This window comes from Solanum dulcamara, chromosome 9 (assembly GCF_947179165.1).
Source record: "Solanum dulcamara chromosome 9, daSolDulc1.2, whole genome shotgun sequence".
NCBI lineage: Eukaryota > Viridiplantae > Streptophyta > Magnoliopsida > Solanales > Solanaceae > Solanum > Solanum dulcamara.
In genome coordinates this window covers 33,610,942-33,636,461 of record NC_077245.1, presented here as the reverse complement: position 1 = coordinate 33,636,461, position 25,520 = coordinate 33,610,942, and the positions used below count along the sequence as shown (strand labels likewise).

Here is a 25,520-nt window from a genome sequence, read left to right as displayed (position 1 = left end):
CTGATGAAAGGAAATTATCAATGGAATCATTGTTGGAACAATTCAAAGTTCAGCAACCGAGACAAAAATGCGGGGAGGATGACATTTAATTAAAATATCTATCTACAAAGATGCGGTATACCAATTCTACAATACTAACACAACATACTCAATATTGCAAAGAGCTCACTGGGAAAAGCAAGAAGAAACCACCCCAAACAAGAATATATGGTTCAATCGTCTCAAAATTACCTAATTTTAAGATCTATAACCGGATCCAGACTGTGGTGGGCCAGGTGGCAACCTGTTAGGGGTGCGACGGCTAGCAGAGCTAGAGCGTGAATTTGTATCGCCATTTTCAGCAGGCTCATTGTAGCGGCGACTACTACCACTGGATCCATACCTAGAGAGACTGGAAGGGCCATTTGCAGCAGCATCAAATGCCGACCTCCAATCATCACCAGATGACGGACCAGATGCTGTTGGGCTACTTTCTGCAGAAGCAAAGTGCAGAGCATGAATTTGGAATGCGTAAACAAAATCTAAAAGGCATCAAAAAGACAACAATATGGTCTTTTCACAAATCAAAAGCTTTGTGACCTTTTTTTTAAAAAGAGGCAGTATTATTAACCATTGCATCAATTTACACCAAATCATGGCTCCAAAAAGTCTTTAATTGTGAGTGTAACAGAATCCAGACTAGGGAGACACAAGGCTATCGCCAGGACACTAAATGGAAAATTTAGCTGGATGTGAATTATTAGATAAGGACTATCAGCAATCGTGGAAAAACTTCAAGCATAGTGCTGGCAAGGGTCCACGGGAAGTCTGTTGCATCTAAATAACAGATAACTAACATCTTCGATAAAATACCAAGTAATTAAGCAAATAAACTTGGTGGGACTACAATTGTCTTCGGACAAGGAAACCAAATGAACCACCTATAAAGGAATGATGATTACCTGCTTCACCATTTGCGTAGCTGGCAGCAGCCGCTGCTCTATTGTCATGGATACTGAGTTGTCTAGTAAGCTTAGAAAGAAGAGAAGATTGTTTTTGAATGCGCTCTCTCCTGCGTTTCACATTTTGGTCTTCCTGGAGCAGCTCTTCTATCTTTGCAGTACTTTGAGCGCTAAAATTCAATAAGTCAAACAATATCAACACAATAAACACGGAAGAATAACAACAAAAATGAAATATCCAATTTACTAAACCCAGAAAAAACTCTCTCTAAGGATTGATGGTTTAACACAGTTTCTTGCAGTAACTGCAGGTTTCCATTACACAATTACTCCTCTTTCGGCCCAAATTGAATGTCTATATTACATTCTATCAATTTATTAAAGAGAATTCTAAACTGTCTCCAACAAATACAAAAGAGAGATTAGTAGTGAAGTAAGAAATACGTTCTACGTGACTCCTGTGTCATGAAAGCATATATACTTTAATTTCTAAGATAGTTAACTATTCTAGAAAGATGGCTGCTCAAATAGTGGAAGAAAAAATAGAGTTGCAAGTGGTCCTTTGGAAAATGGCCAAAACTCTGTTTTGACAAGCATAGACAGGTCATAACCCTTGGGGTCACATTTGCAACTGCACCTTTCTGTCAACACAAGCATATACAACATGCTACTGCAAATAAAAGATGTTGAGACATAGAATCCGCAAGGAAAAGTTGAAATGCTTACCTGATAGAACTATACAATTTAGTAAGCATGTCTTCTTTTGCCTTCTCTACTTGGCAGAGAACAACTGCCTGAAACCAAATAAACAATGCGCCATGTGAGATGGCTTTACACAAAAAGAAGAAGTGTGCACAGGACATCCAAAATTAAGACCTACTTTTGGCACATTGGCTGCAAGGCTGTTAAGAACAGCTTCAACATAACCACGCACTTCCTGAGCCATCCATCGAAGTTCTTCTTCAGGATCCACCGGTCTTCTAGCCATTGTTTCCTAAAACATGCAACAGAATTAATAAACTTAGAACAAGTGGTCAGGGAATTAGTTCACAGGCTTAATAAAACCATAACAGGCAAATGTCAATACAAGTATCAGAAAGAGAACAAATACAAAAATGAAGATTACAAACAAAAAGTTATATGAGGGCTAATTATTTGCTGAACAAGCACTTATCGGGAAAATCTGTATTTGCAGAACAGTTGAAATCAATAATTAGTTGCTTACAAGAGATCCATCTGAAAGACTTTGCCGGATAGGTGGGGCAGATTCACCCTTTACTTGACCGCCTTTAGAGCTGATGACAATTCGCAATTTATTTAACCACTCTGCCTTATCTGCCACACTCTCAGCCTTCAAGACAACAGCGCTGTGTGCTGCAACCAATTATATATTTTCTTCTGAGCATTTCAAAATAGAAAAACAAACCACAGAGAAGCAAACGATTCCGGATGTGTATAGTGTACCCTTTAAAACAGTTTTATATGGAACCCGACTAGTTATCTTAAATACAAGATTGGGTGCTTTTGCAACATCTGGCCCATTTGCCTTTTTGTCCTTGGAACTTTTGGTAGGTGCCGGAGCTTCTTCTTCATCAGGAACTTCTTCAAGAATACATTCCTGTGAATCACATGACCATGTAATTGTAATTAGGGATTCGATATGTTTTGCCTTTTGCAGAAGCATCATGAAGTGTTAAGATCACATGACTATATAACCCAAAACAGTTATAGGAATGATAATACAGCTGTCAGCACTCAGCAGATCCTGCCAAATCATTGCGTATGATGGCAAATTATAGCGTGTGGTCCCATCAAATTGCAAGTGAACAAAGACTCCAGTGCGCATACCAACTTCAATACATTTAGGTCATGAAAATGGAGGCAGTCTAGAAAGAGTCAACGACAAGCAAACCTAAGAGAGAAGAGCCAATTTAGGATGCTCAACATAGCACTGTGAGAAACTTTGATGAGCTTAAATGAAAAAGAAGCCAAGTATGAGGTACTTTTTTCAAGAGTTCAAACAAAAAGGAAGCAATTAGACGGAATAGGGAAGATTTTTTAAAAAAGGTTATCTTAAGGAAAAGGGCTAAGGTAGGTTCTAAGGTCCAAGGTTTGAGGATATTCTGCTTCACCGTCTGGAAAGAAAATCAAACCGTTGAATGCGAACCATAGCCGGGGGCAAGGAGTGAAGAATCCTGATGGAACTCCAAATTGTTCTAGTTTATTCACTACTTTGCTCAAGTATCCATGATTGAATACATATGCGGGCCCTAAAACTTGTCAAGATTTTCCATTTAAGCACTTAAACCAAGGGTAGTACCTATTGAACACCTGTGAAGACTAATTGTGTCAATTAGACACACATTGCTGATATGGCAGTGTGTGTTATACACTGCTCATAAGCGCTTGAGAAGAACTTTTTTTAATTATTTTTTTCCACTCCATTTTTTCAATCTCCTTCCTCCTCTCCTCTCCTCTCCTCTCCTCACCACAATAGCTACTGCTTCACCACCTCCCACACCACCATGCAAGCCACCCAAATATATATAGTTGTCTCAAAGATTTTGAAATATGAAAGAGAAAAGTGTCAACAACTAAAGTCAACAGCTATATAGATTCACAGTGCCAACTGACTCGTGCAAGCCCACAATTTTTTAGGGATGTTTAAGGATGCTGCAAGCTCCTTCAATTTCTTTTTCTTTGAATAGGTAGAAACGATTGGATCTAAGAGTATACCATAAGCTTTTTGTTTGCTCTGTATCCTGACTTAAATTTCTGGATCATGACATATGTACCTCGCCATCAGCTGTTACGGTAAAATTTGAGAGTTTTAACCTTCAAATGATCTCCATTTATCTCACGATTCTCACCCTTGGAGTTCATCCTCGTGGTCTTTTACTGAGTCCCAGTAAGCATCAAGTCCTTTTCTATGGGAAGAATCAAGACTGATATTTCCAAGGTCACAATTTCTTTATGGAGCCATTGGAGAAAACATTTAAAGAAAGAGAAAGGAAAGGAAGGAAGCAGATATTGGGAGATGAGAAAGAGATCATCACCAGCGAGGTTTCCAGTGATCTCAGGTAGGGTGGGGGTTGGGGGGATTCTGATAAAAAAAATATGTAGAAGAGGACCTTTTTTAAGTTTCCACATGTCACGTATTAGTGGTTCTAATTATCATATCAGAGACTGACAGTTTGAGATTCACGCACTTTATTATTGTGCTAGAGATTATCATTTAAGTGTTCAGTAGACATATTTTCAGTAAACCTAAGGTATGGGTACTACCATTAGCCTAGGTGTTAAATGAAAAATCTTAACAAGTTTTAAGGGGCTTCATACGTATTCAGCCAGTATCCATTACGAGCTTAACTCTCTATAATTTTGTGCATGTATTTCTGGTCATTTTGTATGGTTCTGCCCATCCTGATGTTCATTAATATAATTTGCATTAAAGAAAGACTGAAAGACATAAAATACCTCCAATGTTATGACACCACGAAAATGACGTTCTTCTTGTTTCTTCGTGTATCCAAGCTGAAAAAGGACATCTGATTAGAGGAACTTCACCAAAGGGTTGTGTATAGTTCCCATAGAAATTAACTCCTGGTTTAATTTTTCTTCAAGCGGAAAATCAATGACTGAAACATTCAAAAAGGAAACACTAAAGTGACAAACTTAATTCGTCAGTAAAATGTTCCTGATTTTTAGGATACATTCCTTATGGTAAACGAAGAAAAAATCCAACATTTACCATACATTTGTCTTTGTGAATAAAGATGTAAATTTTATAAAGTCTTCAGGGGATCACATCATTTTGAAGGTCGGTAGATTAAATCAAGTTGGTAGTAGAAGGCCAATTTATCTCTCTCGTGTAAAAAGTGATGAGCATGTCACCTACTGACCTTTCCAGTTTTCTCGTTCAAAACAAACCATCGCTTGCTCCACCCATTTGTTTTGGCACTTCTCTTCAATAAGAATCCTGGCAGTTATAAAAACTATAATAAATAACAGTTTTAAACTAGAGGTAATGATAAGACAAGTCAGGATCAATTAACCACCATCTTTTCATGATTACTAAATATTACTGCTTCTAATGGCATCAAAACCACTTTGAACCTATCAAAGAAACAAATGTCACACTTTCAGAAGATCAATTGGGAGAACAAAGAATTGATCCACCTTTGATCTTGGCATCTAGCTAGTCAAACAACAATTTCAGAAAGAACAGAATGTACAAACATTAACCTTCAATTGCTGAATATACTTGTTAGCTCCGCACATGCTGACATGGAGAAGTCACACCAAAAGAAATTTCGACAAACTACAACACATTATCTTTAGCCTTCTACCCCAAATTAGGCAATTCATACTAAATACTAATGACGACTATATCTAAAAAGGGAACAAAAAATATTCCTAAAACAAGAGATAGATGGATACCTGCTGTTATCTCTCCCTCAGGCCCTGCAGTCTTCAAAGCTGAGCCTTCTGATGCATCCTTGTCCTGCTGACTGGGTTTCTCTTTCATAGATTTCAAGTTTCCTCCACCTGGCTGGCTTCCAGTTTGAGGACTAGTTGCCTAAGTTAATAATTAAAGACAGTACAGAGAAGCTAACCAATAAGCTTAAGTGAATGATAACTGAACACAGAAAAGCATAGGGAGAACACAAACTAATATAAAAAATAAATAGGTAAGTTCCTAAGGCAATTTGTTGCAAGACATGAGTTCAATGAGATAATAGTCTCAAAAAGATAATTTGAGAAAAAAGAATCATACTTACCCTATTCAATATTGATTGCTCTGCTTCATGTGCCTTCTTAGAACCCCGATTTTTTAGCTCATCCTCACGTCTTTGTCTGTCCATTCTGGAAAAGAGCCAGTCACACATGGACTTTGTGAGAATGTGAACTTTGTTAAACATGCATATGTTTTTACCTGCTACAGTTATCACTAGCAAATACCACCAAAACCAGCAATTCATGAAAAGAAAAAGATAGTTTTAGGAAAGAATACTGGAAGCAACCATCTTTCTTTTTCCAACGTTATCTCTCTATACACTGGCTAACTAAAAGAACCAAAGAAAAGCAAAGCAACTGGTCCCTGCGAAGAAACGCAGTGGCATGAAAAGATAGACCTCAAATAATTGGTCAAGATGCAAACAAACAAATCAAATAATGATCAATTCTCTTCAGTTTTTCTGCACACATTTAGCGCATGCATTATAATTTGTGCAACAGGATTGGGCCATATATAAACCAGTTATTTTAATTGGAGGACATATAAAAGCCGTTAGTAGCTACAAAGAACTAACACCAACATGTTTTGCACATCTTGAGATTGGCTTATGTGCATATGTGACTGATTGAGCTGACATATACAGAGAGCAAGAGGGAGTAAAAGCAAAAAAATGATTTTCTTTTTGCCAGAAGAAAAAGATATAGTGGTGCTTGTGATTGAAGGGGGTTCACATTTGGCTATGACAAATGAAGGATATGCATCCTAATGTCTCCTCTTTACATTTGTCATCACAGATCAGTACATACACTTATCTCAGCCATGAGATTCAAAGCTTTGATTCGCATGAAACAATAACATCTAAAAAAGAGAGCAAGTGAAGTGCAGTGTGAATAATATCAAATAACTGAGCACCAAAAAGGTGATGAAACTGAAGAAAAACAAGAACAGAGATAACATGTTCCCACCATTGAACCCAAAATATTCAAATTTCAAATTATTTCAGCATTCCAACTCTATTTGCTATACTAAGTAAAAATATTGTGACAAACCAAAAGTGCATTTTTAGCATAAAATATTATATTTCCTGGTTATTGCAATCAATTTTCCTGATATTACAACATCGTATGTCAACATTGCACTGCACACCAAGAAGCTTAAGATTACAGGGATCAAACATCAAACAGGGATCAAGATGATAAAAAATCAAACAGATAACTTGTGGACGTGCTATAAAAGTATTTGATAGGGATAAGTTCCAAAAAACGAATGGGCAATCATCAAACATACCTCCTCTGCACCAAGCGGATAAAATGTTGAGGGGGGACAAAAGCTCGCTCCATGTCAACAAGGGCAACTACCATTTTCTTGGCATCAGTTTTAAATCCATCCAATGCATCAGAAGCAATTGCTACAACCTAGTATACCGAGCAAATATTTCCATGAAAAGTCAAACTACAAACATTTGTGTGTAGGCGTCCATATTTGCGACAACGGTGAATCTGAGCAGCTAGACATCATTACCTCTCTCTTGAAAGGAGGATATCGTCCAAGTCCAGGTGTGGCATTTGCAGCAGAGGAGACAATATCAACAAGTACACGATGCACCTATTTAAAGACAGAGAGGTAAGGATTAGAACAAAATTGCAGAGCTTGAAAAAATAGAAGCAGCTGCTGATAGACAAGAAAAATATCCAATATAAGAACCTAGTGGTTACTCTTGCTTCTTTAATTTTCTTTTTTTTTCTTTTTCCGTTTGAGATAGCTAAATAGATAAAGTTAATGGAAATGCCACTCAAAAGGAGAGCAACCATTCTCAAAATAGCTTTTCGACAAATAGTTTTATTGATTTGGAAAAATGTTCCCACATACAAGCAGTATACCAAAATGTAGAGAACCCACAGAGAGTTTTGGTTCTATATGAAAGACGCTCAAACATCTATTCAAACAGAGACCTCATGGTGCACCAGGATCAAGAGGCTAACCCTCAGATATACAAAGTGTTCTTTTTACAGCTTCAAAGTCTCCCCTATAATTGGTACATAAAGCCACGACTTGACAGATGTACATCAAAATCTACAATATACTTAATATAATATAGATATATATATAATATATAATATAGATGAAATTTTTACCATAATTGTAGATGGTTCTCGGTTGCCGTTGCTTTTCGATGTTCTAGAGACATAAGTGACCAAAGTTATCATACACATTTGTTACACCAACACTGACCGTCAGGTGATAGTTGTTTGATCACTAGTCTGACACCAACAACCTGTGTCCCAATTCTTTTTTTAATAATATTAATAATCTAGCATTGTGTCAAAAATATTCAACATTTGCATCCGGGACACTGGATAGACAATCCTCCAATTTGAAAAAAGAGCGTCATGTGTGTACCCACTCCCAATATTTTAGAAGCAATAATATAGTTTTGAAAAAGTCAATCACAAGTTTGAGATTGAGGCATTAGTTAGTAGTTCACTATTGTTTTAGATTGTAAAAACTATATGGTGTTTTTCTTCAATAATTTTGGAAGCACAACATAGTTTTTTTGTTTTTTTTCCTGATGAAGGGTATTTCATTAAATGGCATCAAGAAGATGCATAGCTTGGAAGCACGACATAGTTCTAAAGGGTAAAGATTGTATATTTCATCTAATAACTTTTTTTATAACCGTGGTTTTCGAGCCAGCTTTCGTACACCTCAACTAATTCAATGGGATGTCTGACACCTACCACCAGCAATAGGTACCAGAAAAATGTCATCCAAGGCTAGGACAGATAGAAAGAAATCACCTAGTGCTTTTTTGTCTCTGCTGACATTTAAATCTGAGACCTCATGGTTCTTAATTCATTCATTGATAGGTTACACCCTTGGGTGCTTTCATCTAATAACAATAATTACACAATTAACATCCCAAGCTCACAAGTAAATCGTAAAACAAAGGGCCAACTCCAAAAGGAAAAGAAAGAGACTCTTTTATGTTGTGCAACCATGGTCCCTCTTGTATTTTTTGCACTTTTTGCCGATTGTTTTTATGACTAATGAGATAATTTATATAAAGTTTCAGCATGTTAAAGTTTACACTATACATCATATATATAACAGTCGTAATTAAATCACATCCTAATGGTGTCATCATCTGCTAACTTTTGAAAATTCCATTTTTGTACCCATTCCTAAACAGTACATGCCACCTGTGTTGGCGCTACATAGATTAAGGGATTAACTACAACAAACTGGGAGAGACCAAATGCATGTGGTTATACTGAAGAGAATGAGATACTATATTGAGAATTGTAAACTGATCTTAAGTCTAATAATTTGAGCTGAAACAGTACCTCAAATTGACACCAATATTTGTATTTTAAACACTTGATCAAGTTCAATTATGAAGGCGAAATGAATCCACTCGCAGTTAATGTATTGAACACTATGCCAATGCATTGAAGCTTAGATTAATAGAAAGATATGATGCACATGAAGAACAATGAACAGAAAGAAAAGACCAACTAAAACCAAGAGCTGAAACAATCAGAAGGGCAGACAAGCCAATTTACCTCATCAACACAAAGACGTGAAGGTTCTTTTGCCTGCTCCAGAACACCTTTTATCAACGACCTCAACCCTTTCTCAGGAGAAATTAGGTAGGGTTGATAACCATCGGCTTCTAACACAATCTGGCAGCAAGCAAAAACAATTATGAAACAAACAAAGAACAAATGTGCAGTCAGTAGTACAGGTGAAACTGCACATTATTGGAAACTATTGGTGGAAAACAAATACCCGCTTGACATTATTTATGTCAAAATGTCTATCTAAGGGGAGCTGCTTTATCCTATTTGGGAAGTTCCCCTCGAAACTTGCAACCACTTTCCATCCGTCACCCTGAAAGAAATGAAAGAGCTCTAAAATCTGAATGCATGGTAAAAATTTTAAGAACCCCAACTATTTTCTTTTCTTTGGGTTTTGACTAGTCAAAGAAGACACCTTACAGTTCAATTCATGTTGTGTATGGGTTAACATCGGACAAGATAATATAGCAAACGATGTCCATATATGAAACATAATGCTAACATAGAAAACATAGGATGAGCTACAGTGTAGGAAGCAGATTGATTTAGGCATTTAAGAATTACGAAAATAACTGAACAAAAGGATGAACAAGAAAACAGTACTCAAACCATACATGTAAAGAATTATAACTGGAGCATGAGCATCGATACCATTTCTACTAAGAAAGCTTTCCTCTATCTAAAAGGTAAATCTATATGGATAATCTCGCATTCCTCTAAGTGCTTATCTGTATTCTGTATATAATTAAAAGGAGAGGAAAAGCCCTCCCCTTTAGCCAAGTGGCAGCTTAGAAAAATGCCACATAATTGTGTTAAGACAAAAAAAACTACCTTCCCAACTAAATTTAAATTTAAGATTTTGAACTTAAAATTTACTGTGAAAAATTAACCATATCTTAAGAAAATAACCTTATAGTGTCAGAAGCCCACAACAAACAGTTCCACATAATAGTTTCTCTAAAGTAAGCAAATCGCCATAGAGAAATAGTTCACAAAAGAAATTGGAAAAATAGAAGCTCCTCTTCTTCAACAATGGGGTTTTTTTCCTTGTCTCCAAGGTTGTCACCAAAACCCATGTAAGTAAATCTTTTGAAACCCTACTACACACTCTATGTATGTATGTATGTATGTATGTATGTATATTCACAACAAAATAAAGATTTCAGGGTTTGTTGGTATCTTGGGAGAATCAGTTCATTGTTAATAGAGCTGTCCGGCTTCATAATTCATTAGAGTTTAGCTTATTTTTGCCCACCCTCTCCAACTCTGTTGCAGTAACCATTGTGGAGGATTCTCTCCCTTTTTTGATTTTTGCAGAGAGAAGTTTGAACATAATACATCACAAAGAACTGAAGACCTTTCATCTGCAGGTAGTACCAGGCCCAGAACTGAACGATGATGAAAAGTTGATTTTATTTGGGATTCATCCTTCCATTGATTATCTTCTCAAGTTAAGAACTGAGATCAATTGGCTTATTTTCTCTTTTTATTTGCTGTGGAACTATAATTTTCATTCCGATTTGGTAATTCTGCTTGACGAAGTTTGATTCTTTTTCAAACTTAGTTGCAGATTTAAGAATTTTCTAGAAATCTTTTTCGATTTATGGTTTGATATATTTCTGCTCTGTATTAGGATCTGAAAGGCCTTTTAATTCTGTTTTAAAAATTCAATTATCTGTATATTGTGTTGCCTGTAGTGTGCTTACTTTTGTTGTACTCTCTCCTATCTATTTTGTGGATCTGTCTTCTGTGTTTAGAGATCAGAAAGGCCTTTAGTTTCTGTTTTAAAATCTCAATCTTGATTTTTTTTCCCAATATTTTGTAAATGAACTAAGTTGAATTTTTGTGTGCTTATCTTGGTTCTATGTTAGCTGTTGCTGCTGTTTCATTTAAATTTTTGTATTTTGTTCTTAGGATCACAAAGGCTTTTTAATTTTGTTTCAGAAACTCAATCTTGCTTTTGTTTCAACAGTGTATATGCACCAGGTTGAATTTGTGTGCTTATTAATGATAGCCGCTGCTTCTCCATTTAGGGCTTGTTTGGAAAGCCACAATGAAATTGGGATTTTGTGTAATTGGTGTAATTACACTCTTTTGACATGTTTGGTAGGCCAAGTAATTATTTGGCATGAGAGGAATTGGGTGTAATTGAGGGAGAGCAATTATACTCCTCAATTCCTTGGGAAGGGTAAGGAATTGATGCAATCACACCATATAATTACATGATATTTCTTTAATACTACCTTTTTAAATATATTTTTATCTGGCATACCAAAAGACATTCTTTCTTCTTTTTTTTTGTCTGGACATTTTCACTTCTAACAACAAACCCTATACTTCTTCTTTCAAGTAAGATTTCTTTCTTGATTTATTTTTTTATTTTCATATTTTGATGCCTTGGTAAATTATTTATGTATTTGATCTTAGTATTTTCTCGTATTCGTTCCTGAGATTAAAATAAATATGAGAATTAAAAAATTTCTTTAATTTTTTATAATAATAATAAATAAGAAAAATCAATTCTGACAATCAGTTATACATATTTCCTACAATGACTTATTAGGTTTCATTAATTAATTTAAGTAATAATATTATTTATTTAAAATCTGATTTTTAAAATTTAACTATGTAATTATATTTGTCCAACCAAACAGGACAATGGGAATTACACTGTAATTACACTCTGACAAACAAACTGGTTGTTGTAATTACTGAATTGTGTAATTACCACCTAGTAATTACACCAATTCCAATAACCAAGTGGCTTTCCAAACAGACCCTTAATTTTTTGTAATTTGTGTGTTCATGATCAGAAAGCCTTTCCAATTCTATTTTTATAACACAATCTTGATTTCGTTATATAGTTTTGAGAGATAAATGAATACACTCAACATGAAGAAAATGTTGTCATTAGAACTACACCCTACCATGTTCTAACCTCTAAAGACACTAATTGGGTTATTGTTCAGTCAAACCTGTAAAGCTTTCAAATAAAGTGGTCTTTTGTCTTTCGGTTTTAGGAAGGCTATGATTGTGTGTGTTTTAGAAATTTTAGGGACAAAAAGAAAAAAATGAAGAAGACTATAACTTTGGGCCCAATATTGGAGGAAAGTAGGAAAGCTACAACATTAACCCTTGCTGACTGTTGGGGTTCTTTTTCATGAAGAAAAAAATTTATGACAGGAATCGTGAAAAATGGAAGACTTTCAGCAGAAAGAGTTTGGGTTTTAAAGAAGAAAATCTTGAGGAGAAGATTGAAATCTTATACTTCGATTTTTAAAATTGATTGTCGTTAGTTTTCCAACTGCTTGCTCTGTGTAATTACAAAGTAACCAAGTACCATTGTCGGTGGGAGGAAGCAAGTAGCCCGTGGAATTAGTTGGGGTGTGCATAAGCAGGCCTGGACACCACAATTATCAAAAAAGGATAGAGATGTGTGTAACGTACCAAAATGCCCTTTGAATCTTTTAGTCTTAAACACGTTATGTGGGATGTCGAAGTTAAAGAGTTATTAAATATACAAAATGGTATCTTTTTAGAAACGGACTACAAAAGGAAAGTAAGACACATAAATTGAGACAAAGGAGTAATAGGAAAACAACGGGAATCTACAACCCAAAAGTCGTATTAAAATATTGGGAATTTGCTATTGCAAAGAGTGAATATGAAAATAAAGAGTTCTATCATATTTCACCCACCTCGCCGCCAGTGATATGCAGCAGAAACTTATCCTCAAATTCACGGCAAAGCTCAAGTGCTAAGGCTTTGGTACCTTCAGCACTATGAACCATTTGCTCCCCAAGCCTTACCAACTCATCTTGTACAACTTGAGACTTCCCTTGAAGCCTATAGTAGAAAAATCCCAACAATGAGTCAATAGATGGCACACCAATCAATCAAGGAAAAAGAAAGAGACAATCGATGAAATAATTAAGCCTAACAATCAAAAAACACCAACATTTTTCCAGACTTGAGAGAGAAAGTTTGATTAACAAGGACATTCTATGGATGGAGGAATCGAGAGAAGCAAAAACGAAGGCTTTCTCTACAGTCAACTGTGGAAAAAGCACATCATCTTAGGAAAGTCTTCCAATCTTTGATCCCCCGATTCAGCCATGAGAGACTCTTTTAAGTATAGCAAAAGAAAGAAATCCAATAACTTTGATAGTATGACTAATTATATTTTTAAAATTCTTGTAAATTACTATTAGTCTTAGATTAGTTAAGAAAGAACATCGCATCACCAATGATAACAACTACTAGCAGGAAGGAAGGCAAGAACAAAGAACTAGATTATCCGGATCACCAATGATTCTCTATTTCATTTCACAATGTAAATTATCCGGATCTTGCTTAAAAGAACCTATATTATTGTCTGAACAATCGAAATTCCATGCTACTATCAGATCATCCCTATCTCCTCATCTCCTGATTGTGCAAAAATTAAGAAGCTCATTAACTTTTCAAGCAATTCTCCATTAGCACAAACAGTTTTTCCCAAATTTAGAAATAATAATATAAGTATGGTTTGCGGGAACCTGGAAATGATAAGATAATTTTACCTCCAAATTAAACAACCCTACTTTAAAACAAAATTGGTTAGATTCGAAACTACGGTGCTTCTAAAACAAAGATTAACACCAATTTCCACAATCAATTGCTTATGCTGACCAATAAAAACAGTGAAATGGATTGTTAGATTTTCGTACAAACTATCAATAGAAGCATTCAAGCAGGTGAGATTACCCGGAAAGCAGATTTGGAAGTCTGATTTTCATTCTACTGCGTATCTGGTGAGCAAGGGTCTCGACTAAAGCTAACCTACCAAGCTTACTTTGAGGAGCTCCAGTCAAAATTGATTTTAAACTCTCACTCTCAGCTCGCCATGCAGTCTCCAATGAGTTATCAGATCCAACACTTCCAGACTGGGCAGAAGCTATAGAAACAGATTGACCAATCAAGGCAACCCAGGGGATATCAGCTGTACTTCGTGGTCCTTGATTCGATAAAAGTGCTTGAACAGCTGCGAGCACTTTCGGCTCGGAAGCTGCTTGATCTATCTTGCTAATAACACCGACAGTTCTAGTACCTAACGGGACAGAAATAAATCAAACATGTGAAGAGTTTCACATATAAAACAGACAGAGCAAAGATAATGGATGAGCATCTACAAATAGACAATATCCATTTAGTCTCTTATTTCTGGAAGACACAAATCAACCTGGGAGAGATAGACCTACATTCACTATCATACTCCTTTGCAATTCTGATAGCTTTACATGAAGCAACTTCAGGTGCCTGAGCAGCAGAAATTACAACCAGCAATATGGCATCGTTGTGCTCAACATATTGAGTCTGTTTAGAAAGGTATCTCAGTAAATATGAAGTCTAATCTATCTGACAAATTTGAGCATGATATTTGTATAGATTCTCACCATTGAATCATCAAGATTTGACTTGTCAACGCCAGGCAAATCAACCAGCTTCAATGGTGGAGCTGTATGCAGTAAAAAGAAAAAGTAAATCAAAGGAAAGCCAGGAATACAGGGGAGAAGAAAAAGTCACATGAAACACTAGCAAACGACAGTTGACCCAATTTAGCAAACATCTGCAGGTAGGAAGTTAACCAAAGAAAACTAGAGACAACTAACACAATTTACAAAGAAGAGGTATGATAATCTTGTACAGATGTATCCTCCGTGAAGAAGGTTATGAGCATGCAAGTAACTTGTTAATACAGTGCAAATTTACAGCTCAGCTTGGTGCGTGTTTTGAATTTATTTGGAAGTAAAATGGTCCATGACAGAAAGTTCGAAAGAACTGCTGAGTTCGGAAAAGGGCAGTGCTCCAAATAACTACCATGACACTTTGAATCACTGTACCAGGAATTCTTTGGTGGATGGATACTTTGAAAGCAAAAAAAAAAAGAGCATTTGTAATTCAAAATATCAATGTACATCACTTTTAGCTTTTTGGTGCAAGAATGAAATGTACAGAAAGTTGAGAGTATAATTGTTCAGTCCATTTCACGTTGCAGTAAATGAACTGAGCTTATTTTTGTAAACTGCACATCCTGGGAAGCCCTTGGGTGCTACGGATGATAAAATTCTCTATTACGTACCAAAAGAATAGGACTAGCAGAGGAGACAATGTTGGCAGAGATTGAATACACAATAATAATATAATGGCATACCGTAAATAGAGGGACTTGCAAGCAGTGTCAGTAATGACATTTAGACATTTAAACATTTGATATTGGTCAGAGGAAAGACAACATTCCCACTATTCCTTTTCTAATAATTAAAATATTCCAGCTTATATGGGGACCAATGCCAACACCCACCCTTGAGTATGATCAAGAGATCCTTTCAAGATAACTTCCTTGCAAACAATTAAAAATTTACGTCGTTCTCTTTAAATCCTTCATTCATTGTAGTATTGCACCTATGAATCGACATATTTGGAGGTTGTCTCAAAATCGGGGCAAGTATCATTAGCATGTTCTAAATGCGATTTTGATAAATTAGCGTGTTTTTGTGCTTCAAGATTATTTCCTATTTGTCTTTAATCTTCCACCAATGCGAAAGAAGAGTTGAAATTTCTGATAATCCCTAATCCAAGAAAGAGGACTCCAGATAAAAAAAAAATAAAAAAGGTGACTTATACATCATACAAAATCAAATGTAATTATATCATTTGCAGATGAAAACAGTCTTGCATGCTCACCCGTGCTTGTTCTTAGCTTCAAATATATTTCATCACGACTCTTGCTTGAAATTTTGCTTAGTCTATCCTGTAAGGAATGTCGAAGAGCACCTGCGCAGATGAAACAGAGAAATGTTAATCCCTTTAAAGACATAAGAACTGGTAGATTTTCTTTCACTTGCTTCAGGGGTCAGCTCCTCACTCGTGTAAGAACTACCATTCCTCATAAACCCAATAGGTACTTAAGAAGCTTACTTGCAGACACTGGCTGTGATTTACTGTCGATCTGCAAAATGATCGATTTACTGCTCAACGAACTATCTCGCTTTAGATCAATGCATATGGGGGCACGAGTAGCACCGCCTTCACCTGTTGGCTGTGAATATAAGTATCATATTAGGCATCAAAAGGACTTTGATTCTCAAACTTGGGATTGAGAGTTAAGAAGGTAAAATGAGATGTAGAAAATAACATTTAAGTTCCATGGAGAGAAAACCATACCAAAGCAGGATGGCCAATTAGACTGTTCAGTACAGCTGATTTACCTGCACCCTGTAAAAAGTTTTACACAGCTTAAATGCATTATCAATATCCTCAGAACAACTGAGGGGAGCAATTAGTGTATGGACATCTCATGCACACTTGTTCTTGATAATATTAGAAGATCAAGCAGCTATGCAGACGGTAATATCCCTATCACAAACAAAAGAAATGCTTACCTCATACACTAGATTTCACGTTAGGTCCAAGATCAATTTTCTTTAGAAGTTTGATCACTCCAAAATTCTTACGAGTAAATGTTGGCATTGAGACCTTTGGATATCAAGTAAAAAGCACCGCTTCAAGTAATTCTCTTGAGCCACCCACCATTTACATTTATACATTGCTATGGGCTAAGTTAAAAAAGACTATCCATTGCAAAAATAAAGAGAACTGTCAGTCATCTTAAGGATGTCATCTCCTTTATTTCATATAACCCTAGGCGGCCCTCTGACATGTACACCTTTTCTCCTTCTAGCAACATCTTTTTGTGGATTTGTTGTTTCCTTACCAAGAACATATTTAGATTAACATGACTAGTCACTTAAATTTCCTTAATAGTTTTCAATCTACATCTCAATTATTTATAAGTAACTTTATTAATAACAGAAAAATCTCTAGTATACAAGCAAGCAACATCACACCAAAATATAGAGAGGCTACAACATAATATGACGCTTTAGGAACAACATCCGATCTTCCATACAACTGAACCTCATGAGCACCACAGAGAAACTAGGCACGAAAAGTTGTTTCTCAAATATACAAGGTCGTTTTATTTCCTATCAAAAGCTCACTTATTTCTTTCCTTACACGTCATCCACGTGAATGCTAAAGTTTCAACATCCCAAACTCTTCAATTTCTCTTCTAAATTTCCACATGGAGAGTGACCTCTTCATTGCGACTGACATCGTCCATTACAGACCGAACCATCTCAAAATCGCACACCACAAGCGAGTTGGAGTTGCCACTGACAATCAAGGAGGAGGTCACACATCTTCACCTGATAAGTTACATATGAGCACCAGCTGGTATACACAATCTGTCAATTTCTCAAATTCTCAACTTGCTCCCCCACTGCCAGCCAGTAATTCAATATCTATCTCATATCGCACAAGTATAATCTCATGTTTTTTACCAATAAAAATATTTTTTATTATAAAATAAACTATCAGGCAGAATCAAGCTGGTACTGCAGCATTACATAAAGTAGCTAGATATAGATTCATCAAACCTTAGCAGAATCTATGAAATCCAGAAATACATCTGTTCCAAAATCAGAAAATGCATTAGACCATATGTTTAATTCTGAATACATCTATTTTCAACAATCGAAACATTTTCCTCCCTTCCATTGAAGCACCTTCGAGTTCTTCCCAACCATATTGTGTACAAGACGCAAAGAAGAATGCTTATACAAGACTTCTTCTACTTTCTCCTTAAAGACTGCCCTTGCCAACCACACACAAGTAAAATCTCATATTGGCATTTTCTTCTTTATAATGGCATACTTCCTTATCTTTTCCCATACGATATATCCAATTCCAAAGATTTATATGCCTTATCTTTCTAGAATGGTTTCCTTCCCTATGTTAAAAAAGACAACCTAATGGATTTCAATATCTTCCAAAGCTTTCTAGCAAAAATTTCCAAATCACATGGAAATGATTCTTTTTATAACCGAAAACATGGTTTAGTTTCAAAACTTGGAAAATAGTGTGTTTGCCCCTTTACAACTTGTTTGGATGGTTGTTACCTATTGTATTCAAAAGATGCATGTTGTAGAGATGAGGATGTTGAGATGGATGTGTGGTCACATTAAGAGTGATAAGATTACGAATGGGGTCATTCGGGAGAAAGTGGGAGTGACCTCTGTGGTAGACAAGATGAAAGAAGCGAGATTGATGTAGTTTGGGCATGTGCAAAGGAGGGGTGTCGACGCCCCAGTTAAGAGGTGAGAGCGGTTGGATTTGGGGGATATGAGAACGGGTAGGGGTAGACCGAAAAAGTATTGGGGAAAGGTGATTAGACATGATATGGCGCTACTTCATATCACCGAGGACATGATCTTAGATAGGAAGGAGTGGAGGTCGCGGATTAGGGTAGAAGACTAGTAGGGATAGAACGGTGTTTTGCCTTGTGTCGGTTTAGGATTGGTCGTAGGTCTAAGCTTGTCATTATAGTTGTGTTGTTATTGCTTTTAATTATCACTTTACTTTGCTATCGTTATTGCTCTTGTCTTGTAAAATTTACTTCGCTCTTCATTTTTTTTGCCATTATGCTATATATATTTTCTTTTTCCTCTCTTACTTGGAACTGGGACTTTTGAGTCGAGGGTCTTTTGAAAACAGTCTATCTATCTCTATGAGGTAGTGCTAAGGTCTGCGCACATCCTACCCTCCCCAGACCCCACTTGTGGAATTTCACTGAGTATGTTGTTGTTGTTGTTTATTTTGATTGTTACTTAAATTTTATTGTATCGTTAAATTCATCTTTAAGTAACGACGAAAAGTCCCATTTCGTGTAACAACTGATTTGGTCTGATCGCGTCTACATTTTTTCACATTTTATCTTATTAATTAATAATCCTATTTAATCTTTTAGTCTACCTTTTTATAGTAGCTCTACCGTGTACCCTACTTTTCTTGTAGAATTATCTTTCAAATTGCTAATGCGTGACATTATGTAACGATGAAAAACGATATTATTTATCCAAACAATGTATTCATCAGAACGATATAGTATGATACAATACAACATAATACAATATAATACGATATATTATGAAACAAAATATAACAACCATCCAAGCAGACTTTTACTTATCTACTTAAATACCAAACTTAGTGCATCAGCTAAGTCTCTAACTAGTAATGTGTGCCCACTACACATTTCATGTTACGCTACATTTGGCATTGAACCAAAGCCCTTGGGGTGCATAAGGGAAATGATTGGACAACTTTCATTTCTCTTATTCTTCTTAGTACCAATAAATGAGTGTTTTAAAAGCAAGGAGTACAAAAGAAATTGGCTCCTGTAAAAAAGCCGGGAGCAAACTGCTCTTCACAACAAATACTGTAATTTATTTAAAAATACAATAATTACCAAAAATGTGAGAATTATGACTTGTAAAAAGTTCGCAATAAAGATTTCCAAAATTTAATAATGACAACAACTATCTCAACAAATCAAATTAAAAGTAATTAGACTGTAATTTTGGCATGTCCAGATAACTTCAAGCCACTGAGTTTTAGTTTCAATTAATCAAACATAAAAACTATTAATTTGCAATATTATCTTTCATATTTAATTGCTTTGATAACTGCAGTGATAATTAGTTCCAGTAGAAAATGTTAGTATTTACTTTCCAAATAATCATCAATATCTCAAGAATAAGCGAATAGACAAGAAGAGAAAAGGAATTGATGACAGCAGAAGATAGTTGAAGTGAAAGGACTCAAACACAAGGAGAAGAAATAAGTAAATCAAAAGATCTTGTGACATAGAATTAGTAAAAGAAGAATCATCGCAGACCAAAAAAGAAGAGGAAGTGAAGCTCAGATAGCAAAAAAGTCCTAGTGCTCCTTTTTCTTTCTTTGTTTAAAATCATTTATAGACAGATTAAAATAAGTAAACCATATCTTGGATTTCTTCATGCTCACTTCGTTTAACCCATAAAGAAAGATAACCCCTTACCTCGCATCACAGCATCACTTTATGCAACAAAATAATTGTTTAGCAACAATGGTAATTAAGACATTAGAAAGTAAAATTACTCTAAGGCCTAATTTGTTTTCATTAATATTAAGATGTCTAAATCTGCATTCACATCTGCAAATTAAGATGTGCACTAAGATTTAGATGTCTAAATCAAAAAAGACATTTGAACTGTTAAGATGATGTATTATGATCTAAATACTACTCCCTCTGTCCCAATTTATATGACTTACTTTCCTTTTCAATCACTCCCAAAAAGAATGATATATTTCTATATTTAATAACAATTTAACTTTTAAATGCTTATTTTACCCTTAATGAAATAATTTTTACTCACACAAATATATATGACTCATTTTAGACAACAAGTTTCAAAAGTCTTTCTTTTTTTTCTTAAACTCCGCACAAAGTCAAACTAACTCATATAAATTGGAGCGGAGGGAGTAATAATTAAGATTGTTTTTTAACCACTCAATGTATAAAGTTTGTCGTTATTTAAAAATTAATGAATATAAAATTCAAAATGAATCTAATACTATATATCAACAAAATATTTTTAAAAAAATTATATAATGGTTCGTGGTGGTGATGGCTAGCGGTGGTAGTTGTGGATGCCGATTGGGATGATTGGGATGATGTTGGCTAATATTGGTGGGTGTGGGTAGTAGCTAGTGGTGATGGTGGTTGATAGTTGTGGTAGATGATAGCAATAGTTATGGTGATAGTTGGCGATATATAACGTGGTGACTGATGGTTGTTGTGGTAGTGGTTTTGTAAATAATGGTCCGAGGTAGTGACAACTAATTATAGTTATTGACATTAGTGATGGTTGCGATTGAGGATGGTGGGTGAAGGCACATAGTTGATAATTGTGGGCGGCAATAGTGGTAGTTGATAATGGTGGACGATGGTGGTAACGGTTAATGAATTAATAAAATTGGTGAATCACTATTTTTGTAGAAATCTTTAGATAAACATCTTAATGATATTAAGACTTTGCTATAGATCTTAATCACTCAGATCTATTCAAACCCATTAAGTGGTTGCAACATTAAAGAAAATAACACTTAATGATTAAGATCCGAATCATTAAAGATTCAAACCAAGAAACTAATGGACTTAATGATTGAGATCTGATTAAGATTAAGATTTCATTAAGTGCAAGCAAATGATTTCTAAATCTATGCTCAAGCTAATTGTATGCCATTGTCATCTGAGATGAATCTATTATTTCAATTTGTTATTGTTATTGAATTGTGTGAGTTACACAAGCTAATTAAATTTGGAATTTTGCTTCACATACATAATAGTTAGAAAGCCATCTGGACACACCTATACTGCTATACATCTTTGATGATACAATAACCATAAAAGAAAGTGTCCCCGAAGGTAGTCTATTTTTTGTGTTCCATAAAAGATTAAACAAAGGTCTAAAAATAGGTCGCAGAAATTGGCAAGTCCAAACAGAACTCAGCCTTCACAAAGGGAAAAAAAAGGAGGGGGATTCATTCACCTCGACTTATTTAAGCTATTTTGATGCAACATTAGTTGAAAATAAACTGAAGCAAGCAGCTACAAAACCAAACCGAAAGAGATTATCAACTTCATACATAGATTGAAAGCAAATAAAAAAAGACCAACAGAAACGAAAGAGAATATCAACTTGATAAATAGATCCTCCACTAGTCAACTAATACTTAAAAGATCCCACAACATAATTGCAATCTCAACTAAGAAAATGATGTGTTAAATCACGAAAAAAGGCATCCAAGAGTGTTTCTTCTCTAGCTGAATTCTAATTTTTCTTATTTAATTAAGCACATATATATCAGAATCGCAAGGAGGAGCCTAAAATCCTAGATCGTAGGAAAGTAATACGGATCACAATACGACAAGTTTCACAGATCGAATCAGAACGCACCAGCTAGCAAATCCAAACACTTGGACTACAAATGTTCATCAACGAAAAAAGTATCTACAAGAAAATCAGGGAACCAACTTACCGTGCCACCGATAGCAACCACATCAAGAAAAGTGGACCGGCGTTTCGAAGACGACGAAGAAGTTTCATCAACATCTTCATCGGCAAGCAAAGACGCAGCTTGCTTCATCGAATCTGACAGCTGTTCCAATTCCTCGATTGCCTCCATTTTTACTATCTTCTTTGTTCACAAACTAAATCGGCGGTTCAAATTGAACAACCCAAACTAAATCGACAGTTCAGAAACTAAATCGGCGGCTCAGATTGAACAACAGAAAACACGCAACGCGATCGTCACCGATCTTCACAGATCGAAGTTGAAAAGAGAAAAGCCCTAGATTCGAGGAAAGAATGAGTGAAGATCTAAGTCAAAAGGAAGCAAAAACGGTGAGAATATGTGTTGAAATGCTAGGGTTTTTACTCCGATTGACGCGTGACGAACTGGGGAAGACGCCGGAGAGAAAGAGAGATTTGAAAAGTTTTGAAGTATTTTCTGATGAGAAAGAAATAATAATATATTGTGAGAAATTTTCAAAATGCCAAAGGTTTGCTGAAATAGCTGTGCTGTGTAACAGTAATAGTAGCAAAAATATGTTCAAAAGAATACAATTTTGTCAAATTGTTTTACCTGCGTGACGGAGAATCTAGGAGCCCGTTTGGATTGGCTTTAAGTTGATCAAAATCAACTTAAAGCCCCTTTTTAGCTTTTGGACGTATTTGTCTAATGCTGACTTTAAGCCATAAAGTTCTTAAAGTCAGTCAAAAATGAAAAGTTAGGATTTCTAACTTTTTTTCCAAAGTGCTTAAAGTCATTTTCTTTGACCATGGAAATTACTTTTATATCCTTTATATTTTAATTAAATTCTCAAACTATTTTTTTTATTCTTTTAACCCTAAAATTCACATGATAAGCACTTTTATCCAAACACTCAACTGCTTATTTATAAAACTAACTTTCAGCATTTCAAAGTTCTAAAAACACTTTATACATAAAAATTACTTTTTTTAAGTCCATCCAAACGGGCTCTAGATAAGCTACTACTTACCGGTATGAGCCCGTTTGAATGGGTTTATAAGTTGGTCAACTTATAAGTCCTTTTTAGTTTATTATAGTGTTTGATTAATGCTAATTTTAAGCCATAAAATTTTAAAGTCAGCCAAAAATAAAAAGTTACGATTCCTAACCTTTTTTTTCTAAATGCTTAAAGCCATTTTCTTTGACTATGGAAATTACTTTTATATCCCTTATATTTTAACTAAATTTCCAAACTACCATTTTTATTCTTTTAACCCTAAAATTCACATTATTTTCCTTATTTCTTCGGCATAAGCACTTTTATCCAAACACTCAACTACTTATTTATATAAATAACTTTCAACACTTCAAAGTTCTAAAAGCACTTCATACATAAAAGATACTTTTTAAGCTCATCCAAACGAGCTCTATGTATTACGGTTCATCTTTCTACTCTTTTCTGCATTCGGTTAAACCCCGTATAAGAATTTGTACCACCTGACCAATGAAATTCGGTTAAACCCCGTATAAGAATTTGTACCACTTGACCAATCATCATTTCTTATGCATTGTCATTGTTGTACTGATAGGAGCCCGTTTGGATGGGCTTAAAAAAAATAACTTTTATGTATGAAGTGTTTTTAGAACTTTGAAGTGCTGAAAGTTATTTTTATAAATAAGCAGTTGAGTATTTGGATAAAAATGCTTAAATGAGGAAAATGATGTGAATTTTAGGGTTAAAAGAATAAAAAGGGTAGTTTAGGAATTTAGTTAAAATATAAGGGATATAAAAGTAATTTTCATGATCAAAGAAAATGACTTTAAGCATTTAGAAAAAAAAAGTTAGGAATCCTAACTTTTTATTTTTGACTGACTTTAAGAATTTTATGGCTTAAAGTTAGCATTAGGCAAACACGTTCAAAAGCTAAAAATGGACTTTAAGTTGGTTTTGACCAACTTAAAGCCCATCCAAACGGGCTCTAGGTCATTTTGTTGGGAATAAGTTATTTCAGAATTAATTATTTTGTGATTAGTTATCTTGGGATAAGGTGGACAACTTATCTATACTATTAACCATGTAATTGTGTTGTAGTATTTTTATTTAATCTCTTGTAAAGACTATTTATGTTGTTATAATAAAGTCTTGATTTAAATATTTAAATAGATCATTATGTATATGTGTGTGTCCATTACTTACATAGTAGACAATTTTGTGTATGGAGTACTTTAACTCAGACAGGAAAGATTAAAATTATCGGTTCATATAAGTTATAAATTTATGTTCACTATCAAAGATGAAGTAGGATAAACTCTTGTTGATCGTAGCACAAGATTAAATTTAATTTGATCTTAATTATGGGAATGATTAAATTTCAACTTCTTGTGATAGTAAATTCTGTATGTATTGAATGGGCCAATTAGAAATATTTATTCATGTTCTGAATATTTATTAAATAAATTCTCTAGTCCATTATATATACTTATACTCTCAATCATGATATAATTATTATGATCTATGTGATTTGATTTATTATTTTGATCTATTAAAAGGTGAGACTTTTTCAATGAGCCAATAAAATCCTAGTAGATTGGATAATGACAAATTACATTAATGAAATAATAATTAGTTGATTGAACCGTGTCTCGGTCCCAAGTTGAAGACACCCCTTTATGATTACTTATAAGTTTTCACGTGATAACCCTGCAAGTGGATTTTAATACCCTTCATGTGAAATGATTTAAGTAATAGTAAAGGATTAATTTAGTCAATAAATTAAAAAAAATTGATTAATTGATTGGTATTGGTAATTCTAACACGGAAAGTTAAAATAAGGTGTGATGTTGGATTTCAAAATTAAATCAACGAGTGCAATTATAATTTTTTAGTGGAATAGTTTGTAATTTATTGTGATATGATAATTCATTCATTTACGAATTATTATCATAATAAGAAGCCTCTATTAATAAGTCCACAATCCATACTATGTCTGATTTATTAATCAATTTTTGGAGAAAACAAAGAATATTTCGGAAGGAGTTAAAATACTGACCTTCCATATAAGTTGTTTTAATAGTAAAGATATTATTTGAGTAAAAACGGAATATTATCTCTTAAATAGGGAATAAAAACGTTTGACTATTATTAGAATTAATGACTATTGATTTGACTGATTTTAATAGTCATTAATTGGTCATAATTGACAAAAAATATTTTTTCCTTCATCTTCTTCCCCATCTTCTGAAAATTTGTACAAATAAATAAGGGGGAAGTTGAAAGAGAGATCATCCTTATATAAAAAAAAT

At 34.7% G+C, this 25,520-nt stretch overlaps 1 protein-coding gene across 1 annotated transcript; it reads right to left on the bottom strand.

The window, feature by feature from the left end:
• On the bottom strand, window positions 1–22,740 carry LOC129904068 (dynamin-2A-like). The gene is made up of 22 exons (XM_055979598.1): window positions 22,224–22,740; window positions 16,464–16,514; window positions 16,218–16,338; window positions 15,984–16,073; window positions 14,693–14,754; window positions 14,498–14,612; window positions 14,004–14,346; window positions 12,956–13,103; window positions 9,469–9,570; window positions 9,243–9,362; window positions 7,201–7,284; window positions 6,967–7,094; window positions 5,723–5,807; window positions 5,382–5,520; window positions 4,844–4,920; window positions 4,419–4,475; window positions 2,406–2,559; window positions 2,167–2,315; window positions 1,822–1,935; window positions 1,668–1,735; window positions 942–1,111; window positions 1–473 (listed from the first exon to the last, which is right to left on the bottom strand). The coding sequence occupies exons 1-22, from the start codon at window positions 22,368–22,370 to the stop codon at window positions 238–240; spliced, it is 2,760 nt and encodes a 919-aa protein (XP_055835573.1). The 5' UTR covers window positions 22,371–22,740; the 3' UTR covers window positions 1–237.
• Window positions 22,741–25,520: the final 2,780 nt, after the last annotated feature.